Below are 13,750 nucleotides of genomic sequence, written 5' to 3' on the forward strand. Positions count from 1 at the left end.
AGTGAAATGACTCAAACCTAGAAATATTTTCAGAAATGACAGAACCAGGGCATCAAAATAATTTCTGAATGAACCACTTTCCAGAATCCCATCTGATTATCTTTTTAAATAAATAAATAAAAGCATCCTTTGCCCTCAAGAAGAGAAGCTTTGCAAACTTTGAAGATGACCTAAGCTTTTGAGATCTGAGATCAGTCATGTGAGGGCATCTTTAGGTGATTCCCTGCAGTTGATTTACTCAGGAGCTGAGGAGAGAGGATGGAGGTCGTCTTCCTGGACAGAGTACCTCTCTGCGTGTCTAGGGGAAAGACGGCGACAGCAAGGGCCTAACGCACATGGATCCCAGGGTATCAGATGAAGTGGGGTGTGGAGGGGGCATGGGGGGCGGTAGGCATGAAGCCAAGACTGGCTGTCAGGGCCCCTCCACAGCATGGGGTCTGCTGGGCTGTGGAGTGGTCTTCCGAGGTCTTCACCGTGGGAGATGGGCCAGAATGGGCGGAGGACAGGAGTCAAGCTTGGTGGGGTGGGGACGGCAGGGCCTGGGGCAGGGAGGGACCAGCCCTGAGTGGCAGGACCATGGTATTGCTCAGCACCAGGGGGCCCCAGTCGCTGCCCTGTGAATGGTGCCCCCTGCTGGCACCCAGAACGCCTGTGACCAGTGCCCCCTGAGTTTGTAGCTCAGAGGCCTTTCTGAACCGCCTCTCCCTGCCTCCTCCTAGCTGCCCCACACCGTGGCCATGGGTTCTGGGTGTGACATAGGTCCTGGGACCGGTCCTCCCTGGAGGACCTCGGGCGCCAGCCTGGGGCCACCCTGCCTGCCACAGGAAGCGACATAGGCCCACCTCAGCACGGGGTCAGTTGAGGAGGGGGTGTCTGTCAACCACACACAGGTAGTGTGCCATGTGTCGTCTCACGCGGCCTCACAATGATCCTGAGAAGTGGGGACTGCCCCATCTCGCAAGTGAAGAAGGAAACAGCCTCGGGGTGTTGTCTGTGGTGATGAAGGGGCACAGCTGCTGACGGCACAGCTGGGTTTGGAGCCTGGGTCTGTTCGACTCTTTCCCCTGCACCCCAGCACCCAGAAGGCTGGCCTCCTCTCCCCTCTGCAGAGAAGGAGACCCTGTCTGAATCCTGTGGAGGCGACAGGAGTCCCCAGTTCCACACGCTGGCAAACCCCTTCCTCGATGGGCCACCTAAGGCCCTCAGGCTCTGCTCGTGGCCCATGGCAGGGGTTCCTTCCGAGTCCTGACAGAGTTCCTGTAGAACGGGGCAGATCGCGCTCTCCGTGAGGAGAAGAGTCAGGCCCCCTCCGCCTCCCACCGCCGGAAGGCTACAGGGGACCCAGCCTCCGCGGCTGTCCTGAGAGTGGGTGCTCAAGGGGGTCCCCTTCTGTGCTTCAGGGAGCAGCCCGCCCAGGCCTGACCTCCTCTCTCTGCTGCCTCCCAGGCCCTTCATGCTGCTGCCGCCACTGATGGAGTGGATGCGCGTGGCCATCACCTACGCGGAGCACCGCCGCAGCCTCACCGTGGACAGCGGCGACATCCGGCAGGCGGCCCGGCTGCTGCTGCCCGGCCTGGATTGTGAGCCCCGGCAGCTCAAGTACGGACCCAGGGAGGCGGGGGCGGGGGGGGGGGTGCGTCTCCATGCCCAGCCCCCCCACCCCGTAAACCCTCTGCTCCCTCCTCCTCCTGCATCGGGAGGGGGCGGCAGGCAGGGGCTGCAGCCGGTTCGTTCGAGCTGCTCGAAGGTGCTCTCTGCACAAGCCCACCTGTTAGGACTGATGTGTTCTGGACCTTGGCTGCCCTCGGACGCATCCTCTGCAGCCACGGGTCGGGCCCACAGAGCAGACTCCCATTTGGATTTGGGTGGGAGAGCTTTCGCAGTCCGACTCTTCGGGCCATTTGGGGGTATGCAGCAGAAGTGGGCCCTCCTTGCTGTGGTTACCACCATTTTCTGGAGCACTTCCTAGGTGCAGGCCGGTTCTGAGCCCTTCCTTTTTACGTGCATTTTCTCAGTCCTCGTGACAACCTCAGAGAAGAAGGGGCTTTAATGCCCATGTTTCAGATGGAGAAGCTGAGGGTCAGGAGGAACAGTAACTTGTCCACAGATACTCAGCAACGTGACCATGTCCGAATTTGAACCCAGGCCCGTATGGCCCCAAGCCTGGGCTCTCAGTTACCTTCCCAATGTGCCTCTCTTGTATTGGACTGGCCTCCTGAAGTTGTTTCAGAGAAACATTCCTCTGGCCATGCTTGACCTGGAAGAGCCTTGCTTTTTTTTTTTTTTGTCTTCTTCTGTCTCCATTACAAATGCCAGGACCTCGTTCTGTGGCAGGTACTTTTTATTCTTTGGCCTAATCACGACTCCAGGCTGAAGCCACCTATTGGAAGCTTGTGGTGTGCCCTCTGCAGACGCAGGTTTTATCTGTGACTCTCCTTGGTAGGACGGCTTGGCTGCAATGGGAGTCTGGGCCACTCTCTGCCGTCTCTTTGGCGCTTCGGGGCCTCACCAGGAAGCGCTGAGGGGAGAGGATGGAGAGGCAAGAACTGGAGCTTGGCCTCGATGACTGAGAGAGTGAGAGTGCGCCCTTCTCTGTGCAGAAACTATACAGCCAAGAGCTGTGGCCCAAGGCCAAAAAGCTGGAGCTACTTCCTCCTCAGAACAGTCCCCTGAGAGATTATGTTAGATGGGAACTTTGTCTCTGACAACTGACAGCTCCCAAGAGCTCAGAGCACGTCTTTAACGTGTTCGTAGAACAGCCGACATACGTGCTCTTCCTGTCACCGAGCGTGACAAGGCCAGTCACTGCCGATTAGATAGTAATTCCCAGTCCTCCCCCCCCCACCCTCATCCTCACACCACACATCAGCCTAGCACAGTTGTGTCACCTCTCATAGGGAGGCCGTGTCCTAGCAGGAAGAGCCACGCTCACACACCCCGGTCTCTTCTGCGCAGACCCGAATGCTCTTTCAGTTCCTTCCGGAGGCTGGAAGCCCGAGCGGCTACTGAAAAATTCAACCAGGACCTGGGTTTCCGCATGCTCAACTGCGGGAGGACGGACCTCATCAGCCAGGCGATCGAGGCCCTGGGTCCCGACGGGGTGAACACCATGGATGACCAGGTGTGTTGTGAGCGCTCCACCAGCCAGGCTCAGGACCAGAGTCCACAAGGGTTCGTGACCACTGGAGCCGGTGGCACAGTCCCTTCTGTCCCAAACCTGAGACCCGCCCACTCAGCTCTGTGCTCTAAGAGGTGGGCTGCTTCCTGAATCGTGCCCTGCCATCCAGGTAGAATGTCAACTCAGAGACTTCCCTAACACCCCTTGGAAATCCTTTGTAACGGGGATTCTGCTTCCCCTCACTGGAAGGCTGGAGGCTGCCCCAGAGGGTGCAGGGCTGGGCAAGAGCCCAGAGGAGTCAGCTTGATAGCGAGCTCTAGATCATAATCAGTGAGACTTGTATTTGGAGCATCCTGTGTGCCTGCCACGTTCCAGCCCTTTAGAAATCCTTGCCCTTCACGAGTTAACATTCTAGAGAGGAGACAGATATTAAGAAACACACACACACACACACAATACAGAGTATGTTAGTGAAAAGTGCTAAGGCGTTAAATGAAGCCAGAAGAGGGGATAGGAAGTGTTGGAGGCAGCTAACAATTTTAGGTAGAATTTAACTTGAGTTTTTTGGCTTGCTTTGTTTTTCGTTTTTGCTGTGAATAGCTAACATTTATATAGCACTCACTGTGTTGCAGGCATTGTTCTAAGCACTTTGCACGGAATAACTCATTTAATCTTGACCACAGCCCTATGATGTAGGTATCATCCCCATTTTATAGATAAGGAAACTGAGGTACAGAGGTCACACAACTAGTAAGGAGCAGAGCTGGGATTAGAAGAACCCAAGTGGTCCAACCCCAGGCTCTTCACCGCTGTGGAAGATGCAGTTTGTGTATTTGATATAGTTTTGTGAGCTCTGCAATATATAGGTAATGGGTTTCCTATATGGGTTTAGAAACCCACACAGAAGCATGAGGGAAGTTAAATGACAGCTGAAGGGTCACATAGCACTCTCAGATGAGATGACAGCATGGTAGAGAGCATGATGAGGTGCCCGGCGAACCCAAGCCAGAGTGGACTTTGACAGGTCGGGCTTGAGCGGCCAGGGATGGCTTCCTCCTGGGGGATCTGAGCCAAGCTGGAGTGAGGGGTGATCGGATGCAACGGAGAGGAGTGGGGAAGGCATTCCAGGGAAGGGAGATGCTGGGAGCAGGAGCATCGGGGCGGGACAGTCGGGCGTGTGCTGGGACAGGGACGCTGCGGCCGAGCTCAGGGAGGCGACAGGCTGGGTCCTGGGATCTCCCCGAGGTGCCTCTGTCAGTGCAGGCTATGGGGCTTTCATCCTGGGGGGTCATCATCTTCCTCCAGCAGTGCGGTGGGGAAGCCCATGGACACTAGCCTCAGACGGACCTGGAGTTTAGTCCTCCTGTCATAGCTGTGGCAGCTTGGACAAGCTACTCTACCCCTCTGAGCCTGTCTCCTCACCTCTAACATGTGGGAATAAAGTACCCGCCCCATAGGGCTATCGTGAGGCTTTCACATCAGGCACATAGTAAATGCTCAATAAAGGTTCGTCCAGTTTTTTGTTGTCGATACAATGATGATCATCCCTGAAATCTGTTAATCAGCCTCTTTTGATTTAGCCTCTTGAGGTACCTGCAGTGGGGAGGGGCCAACACGAAAAAAGTAGTTTCTCCTTAGAAGGCTTGTAGCCTGGTTTACACTCCGAATCATGTACAGATGTGTGGAGAAAAAAGAAGTCAAGCATGTGCCAAGGGGAATAAAACAAAGCCAGATTCTCACTCGGTGGCAGTGGGCTTTTCTCTAAATGTCCGATCCTGTTTGTTCCCTCAGCCTCAGTGTCTGCAGAATGATCTGTGGGTAAACAGGCCTCTCACCCGTGATTAATCTCGGGCCATTTCTTTATCTCTGGGCACTAGGCAAGGATTTATGAGGTAAGGAGATCTTGTCTACACACAGATAACCTAATAAATAACATCACGGGGCTCCAGACAAATGCTTGCCGGCATCCAGCTGTGGAATAACACTTTCCACCGCTGCCTTTGCTATTACTGGCCACAGAGGAGATTCCCCCCCAGGGAGGCAGCTCCGTTAATCGCCCACCTAAACTCAGGGAGGGATTGGGCCTCAGCTTTCAGAAAAGCTCCGAACTGCTCACAGCACGAGATGTTGAAGTCGACCTCTCCACCCTCCGTGAGATGCCTCAAGGGAGAGCTTCGCAGCTGAGGCAGACCTGGGTTCCAGCTGAGTTCATCCTCTTACTTACTGTGTGACTGTTGGGCAAGTTAATCCCCCTCTCTGCTCCTCATCTGTGAAGTGAGGACAATAACAGAACCTCCCTAATAGGGATGGTATGGTCATTAAATGAGACGATGCATGTAAGTCACTTCACACGGTGATTTACCAGCACAGGGCCCGGGGTGGGTTTGGATGTGCCAGTGTAACATAGTATCAGTGATAGTGTCGTTGTGTTATTTTAATTAGTTAGCTTATCCTTAGTTAGCTGTACTAAGCACTTTATACATAGTAACTCATACTCTTTACAAGAACCCAATGAAGTAGATACTGTTGTTATTCCCATTTTAAAGATAAAGAAACTGAGGCACAGAGGAGTACAAGTAACTTGTACAAAGTTTACAGCAGAAGTAGCCTTTGCACCAGAGTCTGGTCATAGGGCCTGTGCCCTTTGCCCTTCTGGCGACCTGTAGTGCTCATGGAAATGTCCCCTCCTCATCCTTCAGGTGTCATACGTCCAGTGGGCCTAGGAGGGGCAGGTTGTCTTTTTCAGCACAAGACACAGGATTGTTCAGGATGAGCAGCTGGTCAAGCAGGAAGACCTGGATCTGGTTTCTGGGGCAGACACCTATGGAACACGTGTCCTCGTGTTCTGTTTCCAGACAGTTCAGCATCTGCCTTTGGTTCATGTAGGGTATGACGCCGCTGATGTATGCCTGTGCCGCTGGGGATGAAGCGATGGTCCAGATGTTAATTGATGCTGGAGCAAACTTGGACATCCAGGTGAGAAAGCTCCCAAGGGCTGCACCGGGCTCCTAACCCAGCAAGAGAACACCCCAAGGTCTTCATCATCCATGCTGGCTGTGATGTTTTGGACAACTAGACGTGTCTCAGAGGACTGAAGACGCAAGATGCACAGAGATCACAGTTAGCAAAGAGGGTTTTTCCTCAAGATTTGAATTTTTTGTCAGAGAGGAAGTGAGCTCAGAGGGGAGTCGAGCAGAGAGAATGGCCGTGATTCTGTTACTGTAGCACCTTTCCCATTTTATCAACCTAATCCCCAGCCATCCTCACCATCCCCAGATACTTCTTGCTCTACCTCCCTCTGAGGCATAAAGTGTTCCCTCTCTGCCATCTCTCTGCCCAGGGCAGACATCACTAATAGAACATCCTTTTGAGCCTTTTCCACAGGGTACTCCAGGCAGACATTGCCAATCGAATGTAGAAAGCTCTTGAGCTGACTCCTAGTCACCATCCCTGCAGGGCTCCCCTTAGCTCAGGCGCCTGTGTCACCTGCCCAGGAATGTCACTGACCTAGGAAACACTGATCATTTGTGGTATTTTTCCAGGTTCCAAGCAACTCTCCCAAGCATCCCTCCATCCACCCTGACAGCCGGCACTGGACCTCACTGACATTTGCTGTGCTGCATGGACACATCTCTGTGGTCCAGGTGAGCTCCTGCCAGGTACGCAGCGTGCCCCCAGCTTGCTGAGTGGTTTGAGCCCCAGGCGTAGCCCCAGCCTTACCTGTGTGAGCAGCAGCCTGGAGTCAGAGACACCAGAGGCACTGGTTAAGGCTAGCTCACTTGGTCAGCAAAGACCCACCTGGTCTGCCTCCAGGAGCAGCCTTCAGTGTGAGGATGCATGTGAGAATTTCAGGGAGCAAGACTCAGGCCCAAGCAGTACCAGGCCTGCCTGGCGTCTCTGCATCTGTGGGTGAGTCCTGGGGCGTGCTGGAATCTGGAATCTGTGCAGGTGTGCTCCGTTTCTCTCCTCCAGTAATCTTTCCAACCCTTAGCTGTTTTCACTCCCTCCTGAGTTCTGCCGGCTCTGTACATCATGCTGTCCTTCCGGTTCTGCCCCTCCCGGGTAGCAGGTGTAGTCTTGCAGCTCCCCAGTTCCTGAAAGAGGACTCAGATTGGCACAGCTCGCCTGTCAAGCCAAGCCACACTGTGCCCACCTTGATCCCAGGAGCTGTGGCTGGCGTGAGGAGGGGGTTCAGGCCTAGAAGTGGAAGCTGTGGATGGGGCATGGTGACACTGCCACTCGGCTCCCAGACTCCTTCACTCCTCAGGCCACAGGCCCACAGGATTCCAGACTCCTTCCTGGGAGTTCGTATTACACCCTTGCTGTCTGCTGGATTGCGGGGCCTTTGAGGGCAGGGGTCAAGTCCGGCCTGTTTGTCGCTGTGCACCCAGGCCTGGCCTATACGAGGGATGCAGTAAATGGTGGTCAGTGGGCTGACTGCCACATCCTGCTTGCTTTTTGGTGCGCGTCCTCCTAAGGCCCTGAGCAGAGTTCCACGCTAGCCCAGACTGGCCTGCAGGGCTGTGCCCTGGACTCACCTGGACTGGTGCCCATTTTCACCCTGACGGGCAGGCCTCTTCCTCTTCCACCTTGGCACACTGGCTCAGGCAGCGGTGCCCTTTCTGCCTGATGGGAGCCTCCCACCGGCAGCCGCCCCCATGCTCCACGCTGTGGGGAGGCTGAGAGGTCAGCCTGGGCCCCTCGGACCTGGTCTCCAGGTGACGGGGGTGCGGCGTTGCCTTAGCCGGCCGAGCTCGGGCTCTGAGGAGGCTTTGGTCTCTGGAAACCTGGGAGGGTTGGAAGGCGGCTCCCTCCAGAGCAGCCGGTCAGGAAAGGTGAGATGGAGCTGAAGTCACCTCTCGGTGGCGCAGACCCACCCCTGCCCCAGGGCAGAGCCAGCCGGCTCAGCTGGAACTGGTATCTGTCAGCCCTGCCCCATCTGTCCCCTGCAAGACGTGCCCTTGCTGGAATGGGGAGAGGCCACCTGGTGTCCCAGACAGTGAGGTTCTGCCCCAGCCCTGGACTTCCCAGCCTTGGGTAGCTCGCCAAACCTCTCTGATGGGAACCCTAAAAGCTACTAGTTATTGAGCCCCTATGGAGAGGTGAGTACCGTTTCACTTCATCCCCAACAAGGCTGCAAGGCGGGCCTCTTTTGCATTTTCCAGATGAGGAAGACTGAGGTTTGGGGAGTTGAGGTACCTGCCCCAGGTCACCCACTGGTCTGTGGCCAGCACTGGCACTCAGCTCTAACACCTCTGCCGTTCCCACTACCTCTGCTGCCTCCAGAGCCCCGGTTTCCCCCGGTTGATTGAGGGGTGGTACCTTCTTTTCTGCTCATCTGTGTGAGTTCTTACAAAGATCACTGCGGCCAGTTTGTAGGAAACTGTTTGAAAGGGAGAAATAGCTCAGAGGTCCCTATAGCTTAGGGGCTTGGTCCAAGGCCACAGGAATGGAGGTGAAGATTCTAGACACTTAGAGCCCTGAAGGTAACCAAGAGTTCTAAAATTCTGGTTGCCTGGACACCCGGGTGAGCCGGTCCTTGGTCACATGCCAGGAGGGAACTACAGGTCCCTCCCCAAAGCCTCCCCTGCACATGCCCCAGACACTCCCTACAACGCTGAAGTGTCCTCCCTGTGCCATGGCAGTTGCTGCTGGACGCCGGTGCCCACGTGGAGGGCTTGGCAGTGACCGGTGGCGAGGACAGCTACGCGGAGACACCCCTGCAGCTGGCTTCTGCAGCCGGTAGGTACACCGCTGCCCTGCGCAGTGAGGGTCCCCTCCTGCCCCACGGCTCCACCTGCTCCTCCCCATGGTGTCACCCGGCCTGGCTGAGCTGCGCACGCAGATCCCTGTGGCGAGCCTTGAAGCCCCTCCTTCTGGGTCCCAGGGGCTCCCCTTCACCCCATCGTCAGTGTTTCTGCCACACTCACTGCCCAGGCAGGCCCAGCAGAGGGGCAGTGACACGGGCGGTGGGAGCATCCTTGGTCCACCTTGTCTTTCAGGGAACTACGAGCTGGTCAGCTTGCTGCTCGGCCGGGGCGCCGACCCCCTCCTCAGCATGCTCGAAACCAACGGCATGGCCTCCTCCCTCCACGAGGATATGAACTGCTTCAGCCACTCAGCCGCCCATGGCCACAGGTACCCGCCCGGGCTTCCTGCCCCGTGTGCTGTGGGGCATGAAGCAGGCTCTCAGGAGCAGAAGCGCTAGGCCTGGAGATCCTTCCAGAGATGGGGGCCGGGGATGGCTGCGTGCACACCGGCCGGAAAGAAGATAGGTCTTCAGGCAGCGCGGGGGCCCCCGATGTTGGAGGCCCGGAGACGCTGTGTTGCTTAGAGGTCCTACAGCCAGTTCCTGGCAGACGTGGGACTGGAGCAGGCCCTCCCATTCCCCCGTAAGGCTCTCCACCCTGCAGCCACCCAGGACCCCATCCCTTCCCGCGCCTGGGGTGCTCCTCCGGTGCCTGCAGTGGCCTGGGGCGCTAGAGGCGTCCACACAGCAGGCAGCTCCACCACGAAGACGCCGCTGGGGGCTCTGCAGCAGGAGATCGCGTCTCGCTCCAGGAGCAGCTGGTGGACCTTGCTTTGCGGGGGCCAGGGCTGTGAGAGGGCAGGGGTGAGAGCAGAGCCGTTAGGCAGCTCGGGGCAGAGGGGGACAGGGAAGAGGTGAGTAGAAGGCAGAGAGGGCAGGCGGGACACCTACTTGCCGTTCTCAAGCCCGGACTGTGCCTTTGCTGTGGTCCGCTCCCAGCGTGCTTCTCCTCCCCGCCTTCTGCGCCCGGCCCCCCGCTCTCACCCATCTCCACCAGCCCTGCCCTCAGGCACCACCTCGCAGGGCACGGCCTCCAGGCCTCTCTACCCCGCCCAGTGCCCGCGTTTTCCCCCCGGCTGTGGCCTCTTCACCCCGCGTGGAGTTGCCCCTCTGCTGATCGGCTTCCCACTCTCTCTCTGGAACACGGGCTCCTTGGGTGGGCGCGGTGGGCGCTCACTGTCACGTGCCAGCTCACGCCGGACTGGGTGCCCTGTTAAATTGCTGAACTGACAGAGCTACAGCGGGATGACCCAGGTCCCTCGAGGGGGTCCCTGCCGGGCCTCCATCACCGAGTAGGGGAAGGGGTGGGCAGGGCCGCCGGGAGGAGGCTCAGCCCCAGGTGACCTGTGGGCCTGCCCCTGCTGCAGCCTGCCCAGCGCCCCGGCCCACAGGATGTGACAGGACGAGCCTGGGGCTTGAAGCTCTGGGTCTGAGTCTTCATCCTGCTCAGTGTGACCGTGAGCAAGATGTAGTCATCGCCCACGAGTGGCGAGGTTCGCGGGATCGCTCAGGGTTAAGTGCCGCGGTACATGGGAATATGCTGCATCGAGCATCCAGTGTTCTACACATCTGTGTATATTAATGAATTCAGTATAAAATGCAGCTTCACTTCATTCTTATTAATAGAGGGAAAGGAAGAAATGAGTATAAGCATGTCCTATGTTTCGGACACTTTTACATGTGTAAAGTTGGCTGCTATTAGGAGGACTGCTAGGTATCAGGCTCTGCATTTGATGTCATCACACTGGCCTCACGTTCACCGGGAGAGCATGATGCTGATGCCCTGTCCTACAGATGACAAAGCCGTCAGGGCTCAGAGAGGCAGAACAACCTATCCGAGATCACACAGGATGGCAGAACCTGCTTGGTCTCAGAGCCCACGACTTCTCGGCCCCACCTGGATGGCAGAAGGGAGAGGTCTCCTGCACCTTCCCCTTACTCACCCAGGCGGCCAGGGATGGGGGTCGCTGGGAGCCCTGGCCCAGCCTGCCTGGGACGGGAAGACCATGAGCGCTTTGTGCCCGCAGATGCCCCGTAGCTGCCCATCTGGACCCCGCGGCGCCAGAAGGCAGCTCGGCGGGCGCCATCCGTGGCGGGAGCCTCAGGCCTCACCCTCCGTCCCTTTACCCACAGGAACGTCCTGAGGAAGCTCCTGACGCAGCCGCAGCAGGCCAAAGCAGACGTGCTGTCCCTGGAGGAGATCCTGGCTGAGGGCGTGGAGGAAAGCGACACGTCGAGCCAGGGCAGTGGCAGCGAGGGGCCCGTGAGGCTGAGCCGGACGCGCACCAAGGCCCTCCAGGAGGCCATGTACTACAGCGCGGAGCACGGCTACGTGGACATCACCATGGAGCTGCGGGCACTGGGTGAGACCTTGCAGCGTATGGGTACACATACACACACACACACACGTGCGCACACACTCACACACACACACACGCACTCGCACACACACAGTCACACACACACGCCCACGCGCGCGCACACGCACTCACACACGCGTGCACACACGCACACACGCTCTCACTCACACACTGTCACACACACTCACACGCGCGCACACACACACGTGTACACACACACACGCACACACACACGCACACACACTCACACACACGCTCTGCTGCTCCTCAGGCCAGGAGAGGGCCAGGTAGCTGAGCGTAGAGCGGGGCTCAATTCCCCCAGGCCTGGTGACTGACAGCCAGGACAGGAGGTGCCCTGAGCCTCAGACAGTCCTCAGTGGGGATGTGTCTCAAGAGCCTCACCCCAGCCCTGTGCCCTCAGGTCCCCCAACCTCCCTGGTCAAGTCCTGGGATGTGTTGCTCTGGGAGCATCTGTAGCACTAGGGGTCTACATTTCTGGTCAACTAGATGCACTCCAGTCCCTCAGCCAACCTCCCTACCTCCTTGGGTCTGCAAGCCTGCCGACTTCTCCTTCCCTCTCGGGAGGCTGGTCAGACAGACAGACATGGGGGAGAGCCCAGCCCTGCCACGTTCGCTGGTGCTGATGATCCTCCTCTACGACTGTGGTGTCGCCACATGCAGCTCAGAGCCCAGTGCCAGCTCAACATCAGCACTCAGTGCACGATGACAGCATCGTTACCCTCCCGGGGGCCATGACACACGAACGCCCGGCGCTGGGCCAAGGCAGCAGGAGGCCACATGGCCCTGCTGTGGCAAGCCAGCCTCAGTGTTCTTCTCTGTGAAATGGGCTCCTGCATACAGTCAGTCAACCAGCGATGCTAACGTTACGCACGTCGTCGTGGGGGGCAGGGGATGCCATCGGTCCTTTTTTAACCCATGGTGAGGTGGGGGAGTAAGAAGCAATCCCTCTAATTATCAGAAACATCACTAGTTTTTGTGGTGATCTTTCCAAAGTAGTTGTAAGTTGCTCTGCGGCCCCACCGACACACTCTAGGGAGCTGGTAAACAGTAATTACGTGGCACTGGATGTGCACAAACAGACCAGTGAGCTGGGCGCTAGGAAAAGCCCTCTGCAATAGGACAGGGTTGATTTCAGGCTTCTTGACAGGCAGGGAGCCCCTGCGTCCCCAAGCACCCTGCATATCCTCCGGGTATCCGAGTCTCCCAGGCTACCCCTCGTAATTATAATGGGTCCTCCCCCAGTAAGTAATTCCAGGGCCCAACAAGGAGTGGGGCCAGTGTGGGTGCTGGGATGGCGCTTGAAAGTCCCCAGGCTGAGCTGTGGATTTTCAGAGCTCAGGCTCCCTGCACTTGGTCCGGAGGCATTCCTCCACCTCACCTGACAGGAACCTGGGGCGCCCTCTCATCTCTCAGGGAGGCCCGTCAGGGTGAACGGAAGCTTTCCTTACTGGCTACACCGAGGGGGCTGGGGGCTGCCCCCTGCTCTGCAGACACTGGGTGCATCGCAAGAGAGCCTGCCAGGAAGGGGTTCGTCGGGAGGTGGGCTCGGTGGGCCCTGCGGGGAGCGCTCTGCCCAGGGGCTGACTGCTGCCCTTCCCCTGCCCGGGCCCAGGCGTCCCCTGGAAGCTGCACGTCTGGATCGAGTCTCTGAGGACGTCCTTCTCCCAGTCTCGGTACTCGGTGGTGCAGAGCCTCCTGCGGGATTTCAGCTCCATCAAGGAGGAGGAATACAACGAGGAGCTGGTGACCGAGGGCTTGCAGCTCATGTTCGACATCCTCAAGACCAGCAAGGTGAGTGTCTCCGGGCAGGTCCCTGCCCCAAGCTCAGAGAACCCAGGCTCCAGAGCCCGCGGCCCCAGCAGACCATGGGACGGACACGGAGACCTACGCATAGGCAGACAGACACAGGGACAACCCCTCACACGGACAGATGGACACAGGCACCTTCACGCACGCGGGTGGACGCCCACCCCACACGCACACGCGCACCGCTTGGCTGCAGAGGCCGTGGATTTGTCTGGGCTGGAGCCCGGCCAAAAAAGCGATTTGGGGAATCAGTGTTGAAGGGACAGGCCTCCCTCACCAGGCCACCTCCAGGAGGAGCAAAAGGCAGCGGCTGCTCTGATCCTGGCCTGGACTTCTGAAGTTGGCCCGATGTATCGGGAGCTGTAAACAGACGGCCACAGGATGGGGCGTTGAGCTCATGGCCCCTCCCTGCCTCTCCCCCCACAGAACGACTCTGTCATCCAGCAGCTGGCTGCCATCTTCACGCACTGCTATGGCAGCAGCCCTATCCCCAGCATCCCCGAGCTCCGCAAGACCCCGCCGGCCAGGCTAGGTGAGGCCTTCCCCACCGGCCACCCGCGCTTGCCAGGCCTCCCTCCCCTCCTCCTCTCCCCTCCCCTCCCCTCCTCCTCTCCCCTCCCCTCCCCTCCTCCTCTC

At 58.0% G+C, this 13,750-nt stretch overlaps 1 protein-coding gene and 1 long non-coding RNA gene across 3 annotated transcripts in view; one reads left to right on the plus strand and one right to left on the minus strand.

Moving 5' to 3' along the window:
* ABTB2 (ankyrin repeat and BTB domain containing 2) overlaps positions 1-13,750 on the plus strand; it is a 181,600-nt gene that overhangs the window by 158,381 nt on the left and 9,469 nt on the right. Inside the window, exons 4-12 of one of the 2 annotated variants that reach the window (XM_082343689.1) lie at positions 1,447-1,599; positions 2,956-3,121; positions 6,005-6,094; positions 6,661-6,777; positions 8,764-8,860; positions 9,121-9,256; positions 11,061-11,290; positions 12,921-13,099; positions 13,541-13,646. In XM_082343689.1, coding sequence (XP_082199815.1) covers positions 1,447-1,599; positions 2,956-3,121; positions 6,005-6,094; positions 6,661-6,777; positions 8,764-8,860; positions 9,121-9,256; positions 11,061-11,290; positions 12,921-13,099; positions 13,541-13,646 — 1,274 coding nt within the window. The remainder of the gene's footprint in view (positions 1-1,446; positions 1,600-2,955; positions 3,122-6,004; positions 6,095-6,660; positions 6,778-8,763; positions 8,861-9,120; positions 9,257-11,060; positions 11,291-12,920; positions 13,100-13,540; positions 13,647-13,750) is intronic. The other variant, XM_082343690.1, reaches the window with a different exon arrangement.
* LOC309606594 lies at positions 5,631-7,773 on the minus strand. The gene is made up of 2 exons (XR_014231974.1): positions 6,917-7,773; positions 5,631-6,209 (listed from the first exon to the last, which is right to left on the minus strand). It is a non-coding gene; the product is annotated as an uncharacterized lncRNA (long non-coding RNA).

The sequence above is a fragment of the Balaenoptera borealis genome (genome assembly GCF_965194805.1).
Source record: "Balaenoptera borealis genome assembly, chromosome: 11".
Taxonomy (NCBI): Eukaryota; Metazoa; Chordata; class Mammalia; order Artiodactyla; family Balaenopteridae; genus Balaenoptera; species Balaenoptera borealis.